The 23081-nt window shown below is 42.1% G+C and overlaps 1 protein-coding gene across 8 annotated transcripts in view; it reads right to left on the reverse strand.

The window, feature by feature from the left end:
• The window catches only part of CEP112 (centrosomal protein 112), a 359448-nt gene that overhangs the window by 286384 nt on the left and 49983 nt on the right, over positions 1-23081 (reverse strand). For all 8 annotated transcript variants that reach the window (XM_075903958.2, XM_075903952.2, XM_075903955.2 and 5 more), the window contains 2 exons: positions 14893-14940; positions 14689-14766 (listed from right to left, as the gene is read on the reverse strand). In XM_075903958.2, the coding sequence (XP_075760073.2) occupies positions 14689-14766; positions 14893-14940 (126 nt within the window). The remainder of the gene's footprint in view (positions 1-14688; positions 14767-14892; positions 14941-23081) is intronic.

Raw genomic sequence — 23081 nt, forward strand, 5'->3', positions numbered from 1 at the left:
AGGGACCTCAAGAGGTCATCGAGTCCAGCCCTCCGCCCTCAAGGCAGGACCAAGCTCCACCTACACCATCCCTGACAGATGTCTATCTAACCTGTTCTTAAATATCTCCAGAGAGGGAGATTCCACCACCTCCCTTGGCAATTTATTCCAATATTTGACCACCCTGACAGTTAGGAATTTTTTCCTAATGTCCAATCTAAACCTCCCCTGCTGCACTTTAAGCCCATTACTCCTTGTCCTGTCCTCAGAAACCAAGAGGAACAAATTTTCTCCTTCCTCCTTGTGACACCCTTTTAGATATTTGAAAACCGCTATCATGTCCCCCCTTAATCTTCTTTTTTCCAAACTAAACAAGCCCAGTTCATGAAGCCTGGCTTCATAGGTCATGTTCTCTAGACCTTTAATCATTCTTGTCGCTCTTCTCTGTACCCTTTCCAATTTCTCCACATCTTTCTTGAAATGTGGCGCCCAGAACTGGACACAGTACTCCAGCTGAGGCCTAGTACTCCAGCTGAGGCCTTGTCCTTATAAAGGTAGTGTATGGCAGATCTACCATTAAAGCAGCCATCTCTCCTACCCAAACTGCTGATGTTATCACAGGGAATGCTGTTTTTAGGGATAAATGAAGAAGGGAACATGTGGCCATGGATTCCAAATGGAGGTTTAGTGAGTGTGGTTAGCACCAAGTGTAGGTCCCACGGTACCTGTGGTGCAGCTACCTCAAGGTATAACACTTGTAGGCCCTTCAGGAAGCATTCGGTCATGGGATGTGCAACGGCTATGGTATCATCAGTCCTCGGGTAGAATGTTGCAATGGCCGCTAGGTGAACTTTAACTGAGCTGATGGAAAGATGGGATTGCTTAAGGTGCAGTAAATATTCAAGTATTGTAGCTAGAGGGGCTGTGTCTAGCACCATGTTGCGCAGAGTGGCCCAGAGCACAGAACGAGACCATTTGTCACTATATGTCTTTTGCATTGCTGTGTTGGAGCACTTCCTGTACCTGGGCTGAACATTGTAGCTCTATGCCTGTGAACCACTGAGGTACCACACCTTAAGGTGCAGTATTGGAAACTGTGGATGCGGGGCTTGGGTACCTGGATGGAATAGGAGTGTGACTGGGCAATATAAGGCAATTCTGTTCAGGAAGGGAAACCATAGTTGCAAGGCCAATAGGGGGCAACGAGGATAACTCTTGCCCTGTCCTTCCATATTTTGGAAAGTGTTCGGATGAGGAGGGGAATTGGAGGGAATGCATAGAGCAGATGATGATCTCACTTGAGGATAAGGGCATCTCCTTATGATTGTTTTCCAATGCCCGCCCTGGAGCAGTAAAGGGAACACTGTTTGTTCATTCTGGTGGCAAAGAGGTCTATCTGGGGTTATCCGCACTGTGCAAATATTGTTGCAATGACTGAATATTCGATCTGCCACTTGTGATCCTGGGGTAGGGTTCTGCTTAGCACGTCGACGGTGATATTTAGGGCGTTGGGGGTGGCATGCACTTATGTAGATGCCATGGATAAGGTACCAGTTACACCATGCATAATGTATAAAGCTTCCATGCATAATGCGTGGGATCGTGCCTCACCTTGCCTGTTTATATAAAACATAGAATCATAGAATCATAGAACTGGAAGGGACCTCGAGAGGTCATCGAGTCCAGCCCCCCGCCCTCAAGGCAAGACCAAGCTCCGTCTACACCATCCCTGACAGATATCTATCGAACCTGTTCTTAAATATCTCCAGAGAGGGAGATTCCACCACCTCCCTTGGCAATTTATTCTAATATTTGATCACCCTGACAGTTAGGAATTTTTTCCTAATGTCCAATCTAAACCTCCCTTGCTGCAGTTTAAGCCCATTATTCCTTGCCCTGTCCTCAGAAACCAAGAGGAACAAATTTTCTCCTTCCTCTTTGTGACACCCTTTTAGATATTTGAAAACTGCTATCATGTCCCCCCTTAATCTTCTTTTTTCCAAACTAAACAAGCCCAGTTCATGAAGCCTGGCTTCATAGGTCATGTTCTCTAGACCTTTAATCATTCTTGACGCTCTTCTCTGTACCCTTTCCAATTTCTCCACATCTTTCTTGAAATGTGGCGCCCAGAACTGGTCACAGTACTCCAGCTGAGGCCTAACTAGTGCAGAGTAGAGCGGCAGAATGACTTCACGAGTTTTGCTTACAACACACCTGTTGATACAACCTAGAATCATATTTGCTTTTTTTGCAACAGCATCACACTGTTGACTCATATTCAACTTGTGGTCCACTATGACCCCTAGATCCCTTTCCGCCATGCTCTTTCCTAGACAGTCGCTTCCCATCTTGTATGTATGGAACTGATGGTTCCTTCCTAAGTGGAGCACTTTGCATTTCTCTTTATTAAACTTCATCCTGTTTACCTCTGACCATTTCTCTAACTTGCTAAGGTCATTTTGAATTATGTCCCTATCCTCCAAAGAAGTTGCAACCCCACCCAGTTTGGTATCATCTGCAAACTTAATAAGCGTACTCTCTATCCCAATATCTACATCATTGATGAAGATATTGAATAGTACGGGTCCCAAAACAGACCCTTGCGGAACTCCACTTGTTATCCCTTTCCAGCAGGATTTAGCACCGTTAACAACAACTCTCTGACTACGGTTATCCAGCCAATTATGCACCCACCTTATCGTGGCCCTATCTAAGTTATATTTACCTAGTTTATCAATAAGAATATCATGCGAGACCGTATCAAATGCCTTACTAAAGTCTAGGTATATGACATCCACCGCTTCTCCCTTATCCACAAGGCTCGTTATCCTATCAAAGAAAGCTATCAGATTAGTTTGTCATGACTTGTTCTTCACAAGCCCATGCTGGCTATTCCCTATCACTTTATTACCTTCCAAGTGTTTGCATATGATTTCCTTAATTACCTGCTCCATTATCTTCCCTGGGACAGACGTTAAACTGACCGGTCTGTAGTTTCTTGGGTTGTTCTTATTCCCCTTTTTATAGATGGGCACAATATCTGCCCTTTTCCAGTCTTCTGGAATCTCTCCTTTCTCCCATGATTTTCCAAAGATGATAGCCAGAGGCTCAGATACCTCCTGTCAGATCCTTGAATATTCTAGGATGCATTTCATCAGGCCCTGGTGACTTGCTGACATCTAACTTTCCTAAGTGATTTTTAACTTGTTCTTTGTGTATCCTATCTTCTAAACTTACCCTCTCTCTGCTTGTATTCACTACGTTAGGCACACCTCCAGACTTCTCGGTGAAGTCCGAAACAAAGAAGTCATTGAGCATCTCTGCCATCTCCAAGTTTCCTGTTACTAATTTAGATATAATCTGACATGCCTTCCGGAGATGTGAGGTAGGAAGTGTTGACATGCAAGCCTAATGGCCCTGAGCTTGAGGACACTGATGTGTAGTCTCCTCTCTGTTGGAGTCCATAGGCCCTGGGTTGTGGAGTCTTTCATATGTGCTCCTGAGCCCATAAGGAAGGCATCCGTGGTGGTTACCACTGTGAGTTCTGGGGTTTGGGAAGGTATGCCCTTGCATAAGTTCTCTGCTCTTGTCCACCATTGTATTACACCTTTTACTGTGTGAGGAATGGACAGGGTTTTGGTTAGAGGGTGTAGGTTGGGCTTGTAACTTGATCCGAGCCATCCCTGAAGACACCTCATGAATAGGCGCACATACAGGACAACAGGATTACAGGACTGTTATTCTATTTAATGCTTTCTCCTTTTACCACAAAGAAGTTGAAAAAAAGGTTGTTTTTTTTAAAAAAAAAACTTCCTTTTGTACAACACGACTGTTATGGTAATATATTTCCATAATCTAAATGAAAAGGTCTCACTACTGATTGAGCCTCACAGTCAAACTAAGAAAAAAAAACCACATTTAAGCCTCCTAATTAATAGCAAGCACATGGTGATTGTGAAATACTTTCTATAGCCTTTCAAGTTCAAAATAGCCCAAGTACAGTACCATTAGCAACAGGGACTGGATCTCCCTCTGTTTGGTCTGCAGGAGACTGAAATTTTTACAGAATCACTTGTTGAGTATTTTACAGAGGCTCTTAGTGTGAATTCCTCCTATTTGCCTTAGTTTACAATTTAACCCCGCTGGCAACTGACACATGGCATTATTGGCAGTGCTCAGGCTAGCTCACGAATCTTTAAGAATCTGTTCTGAGGTAGGGAAGCTACAGCCAATGTGGAGTTGAGCTGCGCTACAATAAATTGCATGGACTGAGCTGGAGTCAGTACTGATTTCTTTTTGTTGACTAGTAATCCCAACAATTGGAAAGTAGCAGAGGGGTAGCCGCGTTAGTCTGAATCTGCAAAAGCGATGAGGAGTCCTGTGGCACCTTATAGACTAACAGATTTATTGGAGCAGAAGCTTTTGTGGGCAAAGACCCACTTCGTTAGATGCTTCCAATGATTGGAAACACTGTTGTACAAGGTAGATGCAGCAATGGGAGTCCTCTCACTTTCTTGCTCTGAGAAGGCAGTTGTCGAGGTAAGGATATAGAATGAGGTCCTGTTTCCTGAGGTGGGATGTAACCACCAGCATCTTGGAAAAAAAAACCTTGGTGCTGTAGCAAGTCCAAAGGGTAAGACCATATATTGGTAGTGTTGCGTACCTGTGGTAAAATGGAGAAACCTTCTATGACCAAATTGACATATGCGTCCTGCAATTCAAGAGACGAAAACTAATCGTCCATCTCCAGGGAGGGGATGACAGTAGGTACGGTCACCATTTTGAACTTTTTTCTCTCCACAAATTTGTTAAGAGCCCTCAGGTCCAAAACTGGACGCCATCCTCAGGGTTATTTTGAGTGAGGAAGTAATGAGAGTGAAACCCAGTCCTTTGGTATTCTGGGGGAATAGTATCTATGGCACCCAATTGTAGAAGGTGATCTATTTCCTGTTGTAATATGATCTCATGAGGAAGGTCCTTAAAGAGGGACAGGGTAGGAGGGGGGATGGAGAGAAATGGAATGGTATAACCAGACAAGGTTGTTTGTAACACCCATTTATCAGATGTTATGTCATGCCATTTGTCATAGAATGGCAATAGACGATAAACAGTTTTTCAGAGTTTGGAAACTCTGGAATGGACAGGATCAGTTTCAGTCTCTCGACAGATGGCTCAAATTTGCTTATTAGAGTGGGGGGGGGATGGTTGGTGGCACTACCCTGATTGTGGCTATGTTGATGCCTGCCACGGCCACACTGTTGGTCTGGCAGGTGTTCCTGTCTTTGGTATTGGTATGAGTGGGGTGGATACCTCTGTCTCAGGTATGGTTGGTATCTATGTTGCCCCCCTCCCCCCTTATTGCAGGTGTCTGAATTCCAAGGGAGCAGAGCATCACTTTAGTCATTCATGGAGTTGAGGACCTCGTTAGTTTTCGATGAGAAGAGCTTCTCACCCTCAAACAGTAGGTCTTCTACAGATTAGATTTCCTGAGAGAACACGAACGAATTGAACCATGAAGCTCTTCTCATCACAACTGCAGTAGCTGTTGCCCCTGTGGCTGTGTCTGCAGCATCTAGGGCAACTTGCAGGGATTTTCTTGATAGTGCATGACCTTCCACAATGACCACCCTAACTGTTGCTTCTTTGCCTCGGTATAGCGTCAATAAAACAATTAAACTTTTGTGACAGGGTCAGGCTGGAGAAAGAAAGGCAGCAATAGCCCTGGTCAATCAGTAGCAGAGGAGATAGGGGCTTCTGTAAATCAATCTGAGCCAGCTGATCTCACTTAAGGCTGCCATAGAGCCTTTTAAAAGGAAGACCTCCCTGCAGGGAGAGGGAGGAGAGAGTGGGAGACAAAGTGGAGTGAGAGGAGACCAGAGCAGATAGGGAGAGAACCAGACAAACTAAGAAAGGTAACAGCAATATTGCCAGAGACAGCAAAGGGGGGATTGAGGCACTCCAAACAGGGGTTTCAGACCCCTTTTTTCTGGCAGCCTGAGATCCTGCTAAGACCTGGAGAAAACTGTTTTCATAGCCCAAGCTGACCCAGGAACACCGACCCCAATGCCCTTTGTAGCTGAGGGACAAGAGCTCAACTATTGCCAACGGCTAATAGCGCAGTACTGAGACTGCCAGATTAAGGACTGAGCAAGGTACTATAACCCAGGATTCAGGGTTACCCTGCCACACTCTATAGTTATTAAAATTGTATTTACTGAGGAGTACAGAGTAATTGGCTAGTCTGAGCTGTAATGTGGCAGAGGTGTAAGCCTTCCTTCCAAACATGTCAAGTCTCTTATTGTCTGTCTGATGATGTGAAATGATTTTGCTGTCGCTTGTTCCTCTGATGTGCAGCATCCACCACCAAGAAGTTTGGGGATGAGGATGTGAATGGGAACTCCAACCTCCTTTGGGGGCACATAGTATTTTCTATCTGCCTATTTACCTGTTGGAGGAATTGTGGCAGGGGTATGCCAGACCAATATGGGAGGGTTTCATGATCACTGAATTGATAAGCAAAGCAATTTTGGCAGAGGACGTAGCCTGATGGACATTGGTAAGCTCATGTTGTATATCCTGCACCTCCTCCATGGCTATGTTCAGATAGGCTGCTACTCTTCTGAAGAGCTCTTGGAAGGGGGTGAAGTATCAGTTGTTTCCCGGAGAGGTGGCATGACTGCCTTGTCCAGGAGAGATGATGAATTTGTGTCCAATGATGTGCCCAGACACAAGTCACAGAACTGCAGTTCATCAGTTTCATTTTGTTCCCTCTGGGATGCAAAGGATTGGGGTGGAAGAGAAAGTGTGTTTTGAGTATGTTTCTTCTTTGTTTCTTTCCGTAGTCATGCACCCATGGGTTCCAATACTGCCATTGTGTTGGATAAGACATAGGTGGTGGCATCCATGGGTATGGAGCACAGGGGGGCGTGCCCATGGAAGAAGGGTGGGTGAAACTGGGACAAATGTCCTGATGTTTCAGTGCCAAGCAATAGCTGGTGTGAAAAGACCCATGGGTCATCATCACCATCACTAGATAATAAAGTAGGTGACAATATATGTTTAGGTACTACTGAATAAGGTTGCTTGTCTGTACCAAGGAACAGAGACTTGAAGGTTGATGAAACTGCTAGGTCGGTCTGATGTAAATAGCTATGTGTGGGAGTGAATGGTACTGCGGCTGTTGATACCGTTCTCAGTGCCAATGCCTGGGCTATTTCCAGCATTTCTATCGCAGCCGATGTAGTTGTTGCCCCTTGCAATGACTGGATGGTGCCAATAGGCTGCCCCATCAAGTGTTGCAGTGCCATGTTGAGCACTGTCAGCACCGTGAGCTCAGGCGCTGCGTTGATCAGTGCTGTACTCAGTGCCAAGGTCTGTGAGGCAGGCACTGAATAGCCTGTAGCCTCTGTATGTGCACTGTGTGTGGCACATTTGGAAAGGGCCCAGTCCGCACCAGGAGTGCCCAGGGTACGTATCATACGTACTGAGGCTCAGTGGTTTTTTCCAGACGTGCGCATTTGTTTTCCAGTCATGTGCCGCTTGGACAACTGGGCATCCTGTGGTAAAGAGGAGGCACGTCTTTTGGGGAATTTCTTGCTTTGTCTCCTTTAGACTTGGAAGTGCCTTGCATGCACAGCTCTCAAGAGGTGTGTTTTCCCCTTTCAAGCATTATCTTTTTCAAACGGAGGTCTGTCTCTCTCCGTGTTCGCACCTTAAATTTGGAACTGTGTTGACAGTCCCACTGGATGTGGGAGTCTCCAAGACATTTGACATACGTAGTCTGTCTGTCTGAGACAGGCATTGCCTCAGTGCAGGCTGAGCAGCGCTTAAAACCTGGTGACCTCAGAATCTCAGGTAAGCTGTAACCGGTGGGAAAACAACTTGGAGTAAATGAACAGCAATTTTTTTTTATTTAAGGCAGAGAAAACTTGGTAATAATTGGGGAAAAGAACTTGGAACTTAAACTGAACTACATATCTACTACACTAATGAGGAACAGAAAACACTGCCAAGGTCCATTCTGAGCTGGGGACAGTATGAAGGAACTGAGAGGAAGGTGACCGTAGACATGAGCAGTGGCTGCTCATGCATGCCTTCCCCTCCCCCATCCCAATTCACTGATAGGAAGAATCCAGTCTGCGGCTCTGGGACACACCAACACCACCTCCTGTGGAGCACACCAGGGACTCTCAAAGAATGGTAGTTACTATACATCCACTTCCTTGTCTCACAAATCACTTACCAAGTTTTGTAACATAGTTGTTGCACCCTGCATAACCTTTAATAATTGACTCATCTATGAGTAAGCAGCCATGAGTAGCACTATGGAAAATATAAACAAAAAAGAGCCTTGTGACATTTAAGACTAACAAATGAATGTGAGCATAAGATTTTGTGGGCTACAGCCTACTTTGTCAGATGCATGAAGAGGAAACCTCAATTTGGAAGGGATATATATATATATATACACATGCAAAGATGGGCATGCTACACTAAGATGGAGAGGACCAGTGCTAATGAGGCCAATTCAGTCAGGGTGCATGTGGCCCACTCCCAACAGTGAATAAGAAGGTGAGATTATCAAAAGAAAGAAAATTATTTTTTATAGTGAACTAGCCACTCCCAGTCACTACTCAGACCCAGTCTAATAGTGTCAAGTTTTCATATGAATTCCATCCCTTCAGTTTCCCGCTACAGTCTGGTTTTAAAGTGTTTTGCTCAATTACCACAACTTTCAAATCTGTTACCGAGTGTCCAGGGAGGTTGAAGCGCTCTCCTACTGGATTTTGTATTAACATTCTTGATGTCTGATTTGTGTCCTTTTATTCTTTTGTGTAGAAACAGTCTGTTTTGTCATCGCACACACATAGGAGAGGGGCATTGCTGGCACATGATGGTATATATCACATGCATCTGTCAAAGTGGGTTCCAGCCCACAAAAGCTTATGCGAAATATGCGTGTTAGTCTTTAAGGCTATATCTACACTACCAGGTTATTCTGAAATAACTCCCAAAATAACTATTCTGAAATAAGCTTTTCCTCTTCACAAGAAGGAGTTATTTCAAAATAACAAGCCCATTATTTCGAAAAAATCAGGGTTGATAGTGTGGATGCCTGCCTGTTATTGTGAAATAAAGGGACTTATTCTGAAATAACTCCCCAGTGTAGACATGCCAAAAGGTACCACAGACTCCTCATTGTTTTCCTGAAACAGACTAACATAGTTACCCCTCTGAAACGTGTCACCATAGAAAATATAATTAGACAACATTCCCAAGTCCTGCAAATACTCAAAGTAAAATTTATCTTTGTACTATCATAACCTTTGGATTAAAAGAATAAATAGAAGTTTCTCTCTTGACAAAATTTTTATTGCGAGCTATTTGCATTCTAGTAACATTAGAAAAGCAGAACATTAACTGACTTAAAATATTCTTGCTTCAGATCTTTTGAGCTTTTATTGAGTTCAGATATCCTGCGCTTACTGGGGAAGAAAAAACACTGTAGAGAGATAAAGATAAAAAATGTTCTAGCAAAGAATAAAAGTGTGAAACTGAAAAACTAAGTAACAGAAGTCATTAAAAAACACAAAATAGCTCCAAAGTGAAGAATTTTATGTCAAGTGAATTGATTGGAAGCTACCCACAAGCACTAAATAGTAGAATTGTATAAATAGCTTTGTTTTCTATGCCACATAGGTTCACAATCAACTCTTAGCAACTTACTTGGTTTTGTGTTTTTGAAAAACATAAGTAAGGACTTCATTCCTTTTTTTTTTTTTTTACTCTGTGTGGGTGGCATTCACAATGGGTTGGAGGTGAAGTTCAAAGGGAGCTTGTCTCTTCCTCAAGATGAACCATTCATGCCATCTGTTCTCAGTTGCTCTGAACTGAGGAAAATTGATCTGCCCTTGTTTTGTTGCCTCTTCCTTGTTTGAATCCAAGATTTTTCAGTGATGACAGTTTCCAAAATGGTTTAATCCATGTCAGAAGCACTCCGGGTGGGAGTGAGGACTACTAAAAACCACTGCCTGATGAGGCTCATATTTGAGCAATTCTGTGATGTGGTTATCATTGAAAATGGTCACGTGTTTAGCATTAGAGAGTTAAAACAGGTGCAGAGAAGGTTTATGAATGAAGGGGTAAAGGTTAAAAGCAAAAAAAACCACACAACACTAAAAAAAACCCAGTTATTCTATTTAATGCTCTCTCCTTTTACCACAAAAAAGTTGAAAAAAAAAAAGGTATTTTTTTAAAAAAACTTCCCTTTGTACAGCACTACTGTTCTGGTAATAAATTTCCATAAGCTAAATGAAAAGGTCTCACTTTCGATTGAGCCTCACAGTCAAACTAAGAAGAAAACACATTTAAAACTCCTAGTTAACAGCAAGCACATGGTGACTGTGAAATACTTTCTATAGCCTTTCAAGTTAAAAATAGCCCAAGTACAGTACCATTAGCAACAGGGACTGGATCTCCCTCTGTTTGGTCTGCAGGAGACTGAAATTTTTACAGAATCACTTGTTGAGTGTTTTACAGAGGCTCTTAGTATGAATTCTTCCTATTTGCCTTAGTTTACAATTTTACCCAGCTGGCAACAGTGAGCTTCTGATTGGGGGGGGAAGAGGAGGAGCAATTCCACCTCTAATGAAATCCTGTGTCACCATGCCCTGGCACAACTGGTTGAACACAGACAATCCAAAAGACTAGGCAAAGCAAGACACGAAAAGCGACATTTACACATGCCTGCTCAGCATGATTGGTTAAGTAAACCTCGTCTGATATCAAGATGAACTTGTAGTTGTTGATAGGAAGCAGCTTTTCAGATTCATTTCCTCATTAATCATGGAAGTGTTGCCACCAAATCTTGCTCTTCCTCATGTCTAAGCCAAAGAGGTCTTTCTACATATATATAGTCTTTAGGGTTAGCCCTCATGTACAAAAAAGGGTAAGACATTTCTAAGTTTTATTGTTCTTATAACATCTGCAATATCAAAGGAGGGAGACTGATTGCAGAGGATAGCTTTATTCTTTCCAAATCTGACTAAGAGTACATCTACTATCCTGCATGGCTATTTCAGGATACCAAAGGTATCCCGAACTAGTTACCCAGTGTCTACACAAGCCCCCTGTTAGTTTGAAATATTTTTCTAAGTAATGGGTGCACTATTTCACCATCCTGGTAAACCTCATTGCATGAGGAATAAGATATGGCTCGAAATAGCGAATTTTGAAATTTGGCCCTGTGTTGATGGGCCAAATTTCAAAATAGATTTGAAATAAGATACACAATTTGTGCTATGCAAATTGTGTATCTTATTTCGAGGTTAGGGTGCTATGTAGACACACCCCTAAGCAATTTGGAGGTGTACGCAGTTCTAAGTACAGTAAAACTCCGATGGTCCGGCATCTGACGGTCCAGCACTCCTTATGGTCCGGCACCATCAGGAACCCGAAAGTGCTCCGGGCAGCCGGACCATTGGAGCTGCTCTGCCCCCAGCTTCCCCTATTCAGCCACTGCTAAAACTGACCAGCGGCTGAATCGGGGAAGCCGGAGGCAGAGCAGCTGGGGCGCTGCTGGGTAGGTCCCCTAGCGCTGCCCCTTGGGGCTGCAGGACCAACCGCCGCTGCTGAAACTGACTAGCGGTTGACTACAGGAAGCCCGAGGCAGAGCTGCTCTGCCCCGGGCTTCCTGGAATCAGCCGCTGATCAGTTTCAGCAGCAGCTGACTTGGGGACACCTGGGGTAGAGCAGCTGGGGTGCTGCCAGGTTGGTCCCCGCAGCGCCAAGCTGAGGCGCTGCGGGGACCAACCCGGCAGCACCCCAGCTGCTCTGTCCCAGGCGTCCAGATTCAGCCGCTGTTGAAACTGACCAGCAGCGGTTGAATCGGAGACGCCTGGGGCAGAGCAGCTGGAGTGCCTCCGGGTTGGTCAGGTAGTGCTGCTCCTCGGTGCTACTGGACCAACCCGACAGCACCCCAGCTGCTCTACCCCAGGCGTCCTGATTCTGCCGCTGCTGAAACTGACCAGCGGCTGATTCCAGGAATGAGCTTGCTATAAAATACAAGGTATTTGGTTTATATAGTCAGTCTTTACACCAGGAATTCCAGAGCCCAGAGTAGACTGATATTTTATAAGCTCAAAATAAATCAATAAAATATAACACCATCAACAGAACTATTAAGATTTCTTGAGACAAGCAGAATTTGGCCTGTTAAAGTAAAATAAACACAATATGATTTTTAAAAGGGGGATGAGAAACATTTTATAAGAAAAAAGTCTTGAAAGCACAAATGTGCAGATTTGTATAATTTAATTGAAAACTTTCACATTTACAAAGGAATGTATTTTAGTCAGACGAAAGTGGTGTTCCAAGATTTGAATAAATTGCTTTAAAAAAATGTATATGCAGAAGAGGTTTATTGTTCATTCTTCTAGTCATATAATAATGACCGTTCTACTTGATGGTTTATAAGGAGCACTACTGCATGGGAGATTGCAGGAAGAAAAATCACACAGGAAAAAAAAAAAGCCCCTTATGAGATTATTTAGCAAAACAGTCAATTGGGGAGGGGGCAGGATGTTTACAGGATACTTTTCAAGCTACACATCAACTCGCACCGTCTTTGCAAACTTCTGAGAATCCACAGAAAATAAAAGAAATTCATGTAGTGTGCATGAGCAAGCACACACACACACACACACACACACACACACACACACACACACACACATACACACACACACACACACGATGTAAAAACAAAAACCTAGGGTGTGGAAACACAAAACTGAGAAAAAAAATCAAAATGAATCTTCAATATCATAAAGGAACAGATTCACGGCTTTCTCTCTCTTACAGTGCTCAAAAGTGGTAGCTTCAAGATGTTTACTCCAGTACCAGAATATCATCTTCTAAAGCAAAGATCTCATTACATGCAAGACAGAATCAAAAGTGATCATTTCTCTTAATTATTCACATTAAATATTCTAAAGAAAAAATTATCGAACAGCACACAACAACAAACGTCCAAAAATAATATGGAATCCAAACTGAAGTAAAAAACTGGTGGATCTAACACGTTCAAACTACTTTATAATATTTTGTTTTTCCCTTTGACAATAATTTAAATAGGCCTGGATGCAAAACATCCAGGAGAAAAACTGTATTTACACTAGCTAAGGTTCTAGACGTCAATGGTTAACAATTCATTATAGTATCATTAAGAATAACATTGTCCAAGGGATGGGGTTTTCTGTTGGGCCAGTAGGACATGTACATAGTAGAGTTCTTTTCAGGGTTTGGTGAATGGGGACAGATAGGGCACGTCTACACTAGCAAATTACTTCAAAATAACTCAATTTGAAATAACTCCCGAAATAACAAAACCATAATAGGGTGTCCTCACTACAAGGGAGCCTTGAAATTAGTTCAAGGCAGGCTCCACTACTGTGAACGCACTACCTCAACTTAGACCCCCTGGAAGCACTGGAGAATAATTACTTTGAATTATGCTGGGGAGTAGTTATTTCCAAATAGCAGCAGCATCCACGTTAAAACTATTTCAAAAGAACTATTTCAAAATAAGTGTTATACCCCGACGAAAGCAGGGGTACAGATTTCAAAATAACCAGCCTGTTATTTCAAAACAATGGGCTTGGTAGTGTGGACACTACACTTATTATTTCAAAATAAGGGGGGTTATTTTGAAATAACTCCTTAGCGTAGACAAGGGCATAGAACGTAAGCTTTCCTGGGCACACAGGAAAGGCATGAAAAGGGAGAACAGGTACAGGTAACTGTGACCCAACGAGCTCTTGATGGCAACTGGCAGATGGAACAGAATCTATTACATTGATGTGTACATTCTAGTTCACCAAAGTGTGTCACATAAAATTTCTCCTCAAAGCCTCTGTCATAGTAGTTATCAAAGATTTTGAGAAATGTATGCATGGATAATATGTAAGGATATATAGATACAGGTATAAATACAGATATAGATGAGGAAACTGTGTTCTGAAGACCTTGTAGTTAAAGGAAGGTCATGCACAGATGGCATGCCTTGAGACAGACTCCAACAGGGCGGGAGGCAGGAGACACCTCAAAAACAATTTGCATTCTGAATCAAATGCTAATAAAGAAATTGAGGGGAACTTAAGGAAAATTAAAGGGAAGACATAAGCAGCAGAGGGACAACTCTGTTTTATAAATGAAAAATAAAGGACTGTTTTGATATATCTGTGGTGCAGAAAGATGCTTTGGCATCCTTGATTCTATCCTTCATATGGGAATGCAAGTTACCAGTGAGCTAATCTCACAGAGAGAGTCTTAGCCATTGTGGCTGAAAAATGCTGAGAGAAAGACTTTGGAGCAATCGGCATCTTATTAGACAAGAGCACATCTTGTTACTTGAGTTTGGGCTCTAAAATGTAAAATAAATGATGTGTTTAGCACAAACTCAGTAACCTTGAAGTATATTATCTTAAGCAAGATTTTCAGCATATCCATAGTCACACAGCATATCCATAGTGCGTGTGTGTCTCTCTCTCTCTCTCTCTCACACACACATACACACACACACACACAGTTTTTACCATACATCCTCCCTTCTAAGAAAGAAGAGACATTCCTGATCAAACCATCACTTATTTCACTAGAATGAATTTTTCAGGGAAGTCTAAAGATCCAGATACTTGAAAAATACCTTACCTCTTTTTCATGCATGCGAAACAGTGATTGTTCATCACGAAAAGTGCTAATTTTTCCCAAGCTCATTTTGGGTGTCATCTATTGAACGAGAAAGATCATATTTAAAGTTCAAAGCACTACCTTGAGGAGTAATTCTTAAGTGGAAAAAACATAAGAGGTAACTCAGTCTACCTCCATAAATTATCAAGGGAATATAGCACCTACCAAAGACAGAGGTATGGGCTTCTCTCGCAAATACCTTGGATTTTCCAGCTGGAAAACAAAACATTATAAAATAGCAGCTTACTGATCATGTGACAATTTTTCATCATTATTTCTTATAAAAAATTAAGACCAATATTTGAAAAGTAGATATAAATGCAAATATACTATGTTAGTTTCAGTGGAGTTTCCACTGGTTAAACAGGATTAAAATTCAACCTCATGTTTTTTTCCAAAAAAATATAATTGGGTACAATATGACTACACAAATAAACGATCATGCACAGAACTCATGGTAAAAAGAAAAAATTAGTAAAAGTACTGTTTAATTACAATAAGGGACTAAGAATTGCATTTGAAACACTGCACAAACCACTTCCTCCATCAGAAAGCTATATCTCACTTAATTTTCTCTAATTATGAGATTCAAACAACACAACACATCACACAGAATGCATAGCATTCAGGAAATGCTTTCAAGAATATAATCAGTAAAATGTGATATGAAGATTTAGAATGAAAATGTGATTGCAATACACATCTTATAACATTAAGTCCTTTATTTTTAGAGAAAATTAAACTGATACATCAGTCATGAAAAACATGAAATATATCAAGAGTACTTGCCACACTTCTGAATTTGTAAATGAAAGAAGGAAGCTTAATCTCTCTGAAATTTCAATACGACACAGTATTCTTCATTTCCTGTCCTAAAATATTATGTTGTAGTTGTAAGTGCAGCTGAAAAGATGTTATATATCACCCCAAAGGTGACTATAATTCAAAGATGTGCAAGGTCAGCATATTTTATACACATAGTACCGTTTTTTACCATTCTAGGTTCCATTTGGAGGAAAGGTACTATAAACATTCAAGATCATTATAGCCAAACTAAGAGTTTAAAACACTATAGCCTTTTTCTAAATAACCCATCACTATTTACCTTGCACGATTTTAATATTGTAGACCAACAAGATCTTCTTTTAAACAAAGTTTCCTATATTATTTAATGTGCATCACCATATTTAAAAAAAATCCAAGTTTGTCTTTTTACAACTACATCATCCACTTATAAAAATAATGGGGAACACTATTTCCTTGCTGTCCATTTTAATCATAAAAACTGTGATTGTATAAGTGCAGCAAGGGCTTTCCAAAAATATTCTTGCATAATGAAATTGAAGGGACACTATCATCTTAAAAACGATCAAGTCCACTGCTGAGTCACACTGAGTTGTCAACAGATTTGAGCAGACAAAGGTGACCAAAAGGGATGGAAGGAAAGGAGATGAAGGAAATATATTAGTGTGGTAGAGAGAGAGAGGGGAAAACAAAGGAAAAATAAAAGGAAATAAGGAGTAGATTGAAGGAGGAGGAGAAACAAAAAAGTGCAAGCAACAAGATAATAAAAAGAAAATCTAATTAATGGAGCAGGAAAGAGACAAAAGCTGCAGCTCCAACAACAAATCCTGCAGCCAGAATTCTCTATTAATGTAACGTCCATACCCATAACCTCACTCTCCACCAACATGGATCTAGGATTGAGCAGAGAGCCCTCCATAGATTCCAAGGGATAAGACACTCTTTGGCCCCATTGCTATTTTCTTGGGACTGAACCTGTATATTCTAAGTGTCTATTAACCTCAAGGAGAGTTATGAGAAAACTAGGAATGCAGGATCAGGATTCAAGGGTATAAATGCTTTTTAAATGTCCCCGACATTTCACATAAATTGTATACAATTTCTTAGCTTTTTCAGGTAAAAGTTGCTAACGATTTATAATCAAGCTAGTTAATATATTTGGGCATGAAATGCAAAAATGTTCATCCTTGCTTAACTTCAGCACTACTTAGTTTTTCAAAAGTATATGCTAAGAATGTGTCTACACTGTACTGTTATTTCAAGATAACTAGCATTATTGTGAAATAATACGAGCATCTACACAGCCATTCCGACAGACGGCTTATTCCAAAATCTGTACACCTCATTCTACGAGGAATAATGGCTATTCCGAAATAGCTATTTCGAAATAAGGCATGCATAGATGCTCCACTGCTGCTACTTTGAAATAGCCCCTCGCCAGGGTCATTCTAAGTTATTCTTCTCCTGTACCTTCTAGTGCTCTAAATTGAGATAGCATGTCTACATTAGGGAAGCCTGCCTCGGACTAATTTTGAGGCTTCCCTGCAGTGTAGACGTGCTATTTTGAAATAAGCAATTTCAGAATAACTATTTTGGAATAGTTTATTTCCAAATAAGCGTGCAGTGTAGACATACCCTAACTATATATAGAAATGGGTATCAGGAAGGCGGGAGGGGGAATGTGGCGCTAATACATTCTATGACCTAAGTCTTACCATTTCTTGATTTTGTAACAGCCACCAGATGTGCTTTGAAGTTAAATGTTCCCACTTTGTTATTTGTTGTGGATTATATCCACTTAAAATGATCTGTAAACATTTAATGTCTTAACATTCATTCCTTTCATGCTAGTATTCTGCAAAACTTCTTGTTCCCAATATTATACCACATTAAAGGAGGAATATCAAAATAAAGAGTGCCCCAAAAAGAAAACAAAAAACCCGTGTATTTGTGAGAAACATGCACATTTAAAAATAAGTAAAAAAGGTCAAAAACAAATCAAAATACATATTTATGATATAGAAGGTTTGTCATGTGTGAAGTAGTAAAATCACGACTGAAAGTTTGAGTATATAGTAAATGCCATAATAAAATAGATCTTTGACCCATAGTTGAGTTCTCATTTGCAAATGCCCTTTGTTAGTACAAATTAACTTTTCAAACTTTTTTTTGTAGAAAAGAATTTGAAATCTTTTACTCTGTTCATTTGTCAGTTGAACAATTATACAGGCAACAGATCACATTTAATTTTCTGAGGGTTGGTATGGTCACTTTAAAGCACTTGAGCCAACAGAGCGGAGCAGGCATAATGGAGGAATTCAACAGCATGAAGGAGACTTCCCCCCAAAAGCAAGGAAGAAGCAGGAGAGGAAATGTAATTTTGAGTGTCAACTCCTTCCCCACGGCTTTTTCTGGGTAGGCACAGCTGCACAACTTTCCTTAACCGAAGTTTAGCATGAGGCTCAATCTAACTCTGAAACAAGTATGCTAAAACAGAGCACTACTCCAAATTTCTCCACTTTATCTCTTTTCTGTAAGGTTTACTGTGAAGCCATCCTATTCCATGTTCATCCTATCTTTCCGGTTCATCAATATGTCAATATGGAGGACACATGTTTTCTCTAAGCTGCTTAGCAGCAGAGCTTCACAGGTGATGAATCAGTCCCACCCAGTCAGAGAGTCAGGGCTCCATGCATGAAGCTGACTGACTGGGTGGGGCCAATCAATCAACCGTGAAGCTATGCTCCCACACAGCTTAGAGGGAACCCTCTTGAGGACTGTGCTTGCTTTGGTGATTCTGTCTCTTTGCTTCTCATAAAACCAAACAGAAATCTCATTCCAGGCACATCCCATTTTCCTGACACAACAAAACCCTTAGCTTGCTTCAAGTTCTCATCAGAGGAAGTTGTATACCGAAACTGGTGGTCCTAGCTCTTACCATTTAGGTAAACTTCTTGATCAGACAGGCAAACAGACAAGCTCTCTAAAATATATAGTGGATAACAACCAGAGTCTCTATTCCTTTTAAATACAGGCAGTCCCTGACTTACGCGGATCCGACTTATGTCGGATCCGCACTTACGAACGGGGCTTTTCTTGCCCCGGAGCTCACGGGCGGCGGGACCACCCAGAGCGCAGCGGTCCCGCCACCGCGTCCTCCGGGGCGAGAAAAGCTGCTCCGGGTCTCCCTGGTGTGCTGGGGGGGACTCCCCAGCACAGCAGGGAGACCCGAGCAAAGCCACAGAGGCGGCGGGACCCCACTGCCCATGCGGCTTTGCTCCTTTGCCCCGGAGCAAAGCCGCACAGGCGGCGGGGTCCCCCACCTCTGCGGCTTTGCTCCTGTCTCCCTGCTGTGTTGGGGGGGGGGGGCGGAGTCCCCCCCAGCACAGCAGGGAGACCAGAGCAAAGCCACACAGGCAGCGGGACCTCTGCGCCTCCACAGCTTTGCTTGGGTCTCCCTGGTCTGCTGGGGGGGAGGGGGCGCAGCTAGTGCACCCCTCCCCCCCAGCAGACCAGGCTTTTGTTGTGGGACACCTAGGGTAGAGCAGCTGGGGTGCTGCCGGGACGGTCCTGCCGGGACCTACCCGGCAGCGTCCCAGCTGTTCTGTCCCAGGAGTCCAGATTCAGCCGCTGTTGAAACTGATCAGCAGCTGATTCCAGGAAGCCGGGGGCAGAGCAACTCTGCCTAGGGCTTCCTGTAGTCAGCCGCTGATCAGTTTCAGCAGCGGCTGAATCTGGAGCCAGTTCCGACTTACATACAAATTCAACTTAAGAACAAACCTGTCTCTGTATTACAGAAATGGATCCATGTCAGTACTCCACCTTCCCACTACTCCCCTGCATCATATTTTGTCTAAGGAAGCCACTTATTAAGGAATAAGTTGAAAACTAAAATAATACATGATTTATTGCAGTTCAATACTAGAGTTGAAAGACGTGTTTTAAGATTTAGGAAAAAAAACATTTGGGTCAGAAGGAACATTTCCCTGTAAGCTTCTTCAAAGAAACAACATGTTTGATTTTTAAAATGAGGATGGAAAAATACACATGAAAGAGTTAAGATCACTTCAAATTTTGAAATGGTAAACAACTAAACTGAACCTTGACCTAAGTTCTTACTTTAATCTAACAAATCCAGACAGTCAGCATGTTTGCTACAGAAACATATGCTGAATAGTTTCAGGAAATTTAAGGATGGACATTTCTTATCTAACATTGTAATTTGTAGTGAAGTAAACTGTAAGATTGCTGATGCAGTCTTAGAAAAAGGACATTAAAGAACTGAAAACTGTCAGTATGGAAGTAAAAATTATTTTTTGAAGTCACACCACCACTTAGAGCTCACTGTGGGAAAGTTTTTACAGTGGCGTTTCCCTCCAACACCACAACATATACAGCAGGCATGTTTACAATAAGACAGACAGACAGACAGACAGACAGACAGACAGACAGACAGACAGACAGACAGACAGAAACAGACAGACAGAAAGAAAGAAAGAAAGAAAGAAAGAAAGAAAGAAAGAAAGAAAGAAAGAAAGAAAGAAAGAAAGAAAGAAAGAAAGCCAGCCAAAAAAGTCACATGCCTTATACAGAAATAATTGAGTTTAATTGCAAAAGAGACAAAAAGGAAGAACTGAGCTATTTCAGGCATACATTGGACTATTGCTGAAGCCACCCAAAAATTCACCATAATTTTATTTACTTAAACCCTAAGTGACAGCTACATTCTTTCTAGAAAAAAGACTGGCTAGATGTTCTATTAAGGCTAGTTAATGTTACCCATCTCTCTCAGTTGGAAAAGTGTCTAGAGAAAGAAATACACATGCACCTTGCCTCAAACTCTTCAGGGCTAAGCACATTTAGCCCAAAATATGCCTTCTACAAACACAAGTGCAATGGACATGAACAAAAATTGTGTCCACATTCAGCAAAGTTGACATTGGTCCACTGTTCCTACAATTCTGCCCAGACAGAATACAAGAGATTAGGGATCAGATTTTCAAAATTAATTCTGAGTGCTCAATTCCATATACCTTAAAGAGGCATAGTTTAAAAAAAAAAAAAAAAAACACCACAGAGCTCCCACTTCTGAAAATAAAGACACTTTTAGGCATCTCCATTTGAGCACTGAAAAACCGGGACAACCAAAATCTTGACTTATTTTTTTAAATCTTGGCCCACATCTTGGAACATATTAAGAAAATTGCATCAAGTAAAGAAATTATTAAAAATTAGACCAGCTATTACTGAATTTAATATATGGTTCTCCTATCAGAGGTCTTCCTTTTACTGATCAAACTAGGCATTTATAAATGTCATCTTACACATGTACTATCTACTTTAAAGCAGCAAAAACATTTCATTTTAGATGGGTTTTTGGAAACATTCAATGTGCTAACATGTAAGCATAAATTTCAAAAAAAAATTATGCTTATTACTTAATTAGAAATGATATTGTAATCTATATGCATAGTAAAATAATCTTACTTATTATTTCAAATATAAAACAATTAGGACTAGTCCACTACTCTAAATGCTGCCACACGAACACCCTGGCTGTGTCTACACTGGCATCCCTTCCAGAAAAGGGATGCTAATGTAGCACTTTGGAATAGGCAAATCCGCGGGGGATTTAAATATCTCCCGCGGTATTTGCATTAACATGGCTGCCGCTTTTTTCCGGCTTGGAGATAAGCCCGAGAAAAGCGCCAGTCTAGACGTGATTTTCCAGAAAATAAAGCCTTTTCCGGAGGATCTCTTATTCCTACTTTCAAGGAATAAGAGATCCTCCGGAAGTAGGAATAAGAGATCCTCCGGAAAAGGCTTTATTTTCCGGAGAATCACGTCTAGACTGGCGCTTTTCTCCGGCTTATCTCCAAGCTGGAAAAAAGCGGCAGCCATGTTAATGCAAATACCGCGGGGGATATTTAAATCCCCTGCGGATTTGGCTATTCCAAAGTGCTACATTAGCATCCCTTTTCTGGAAGGGATGCCAGTGTAGACACAGCCCACCTGTTTAATTATGAGCTTTATAAACATTGTAGAGCAGTGATTCTCCAAGTGCGGTCCATGGATCACTGGGCCACAGCGTGAGATTCAGCTACCCTCCCTTAGCAGGGAGCCTGCACTGGCACTCCAGCCCTGTGCACAGACCATGAGGTTGGAGCGCCAGCACTAGCTTCCTGCTGGGCGGCAGAAGGTGGGTGGGGAGGAGAAGGGAGACCTGAGATTCGCAAGCTGGATCCAGTTTACAGATACCACCACCCTGCTCCTGCACCCTCCTTCCTGGCCAGACGTCTGCCCCCTCCCCGCCACCACCTCCCAGACCTCCCATGCTCAGTCTGTTCCTGAACCCAACCTCCCAGTCAGACTCCTCCACTTCCAGCATGCTTCTGGCTCCCAACCTCCTGGCCAGACCTCACAACCCCACCCCCTCTTACACCCACTTTATCATCATGGGTGGTTGAATGATGGTCCATGGAAAGGCGTGCTTTGAGCCAGGTGGTCCACAAGCCAAAAAGTTTGAGAATAACTGTTGTAAAAAAAACCACATCCATCCTCAGGAAGAATGAAAAGCCTCATATCACTTTCCATCAAATTACTGTGAGGAACCCATGAAAAAGTGTTGACGGACTCTTAAGCAATTTATTTTTAGTTTCTCCAAGAAGAAAAACAATTAAGTAATGGATCCTAATCATTTTTCTGTCCCTTTTCTTTTGTCATCCAACCTAATAAATGTTAATGCAAATCAAAGATCAATCAATTTCTTAGGCAGGAGCCCTATAAGGCAGCCCTCCACATTAATGCTTTGGGATGAGACTTCAAATCAGGGTCCAGAGCATTTTTAATTGACGATCCCATACCCCTAACTTTTATCAAAAGTACTGTGAGTTAACTCATTTAATATTTAGATACATTCCAAGGCAAAAAAAAAATCAAATCATAACTTCTTTACTGAAAGTCTTTCCCAATTTCAATTGTATACATATTTGTGTATATTGTGTTGTATTTCCAAAACATCAAAGAGCCACCACAGCATATGTCAGAATTGGATCCATTCAGTGGTAGATGAAATGCTCTCTCCAGGATATAGTGAAGCCTATTTCAGTATTTACACATTGCTTGGGGGATGAAAGAAGTTACAAAAGTATTCATTCATTAATATTTCAGTTATACTGTGTAAGTATTAATTCTCACGCTGATGTTTTATTGTCCACATTCTCTCACACCAGAAATTTCTGCACTCTACAACAGGGTCGGCAAAAGGGCCTCTGTGGGCTGGATCCGGCCCATCAAGCGGGTGGATCTGGCCCGCTGAGGCCCTGCTGCTCCCCACCCCACCAGGCCAATTAGACACTGGGGGCTGTGGAGTTCCCGAAGCCTTCTCTGCTCTGTCCCCGCCCTGCAAGCGTGAAGCATCCTTTGCCCTGCCCCGGTCCTATGAGAAGCCCGCAGCACTTCAAAGTGCCATGTGCTCCTCGAAGGGTGGGAGGCAGCTTCCCGTGCTCCCCCACCCCCAGCCCCTGATGGACCTGGGGCTCGGGGAGTGT

Source organism: Pelodiscus sinensis, chromosome 20 (genome assembly GCF_052426305.1).
Source record: "Pelodiscus sinensis isolate ZL-2025 chromosome 20, ASM5242630v1, whole genome shotgun sequence".
Lineage (NCBI taxonomy): Eukaryota > Metazoa > Chordata > Testudines > Trionychidae > Pelodiscus > Pelodiscus sinensis.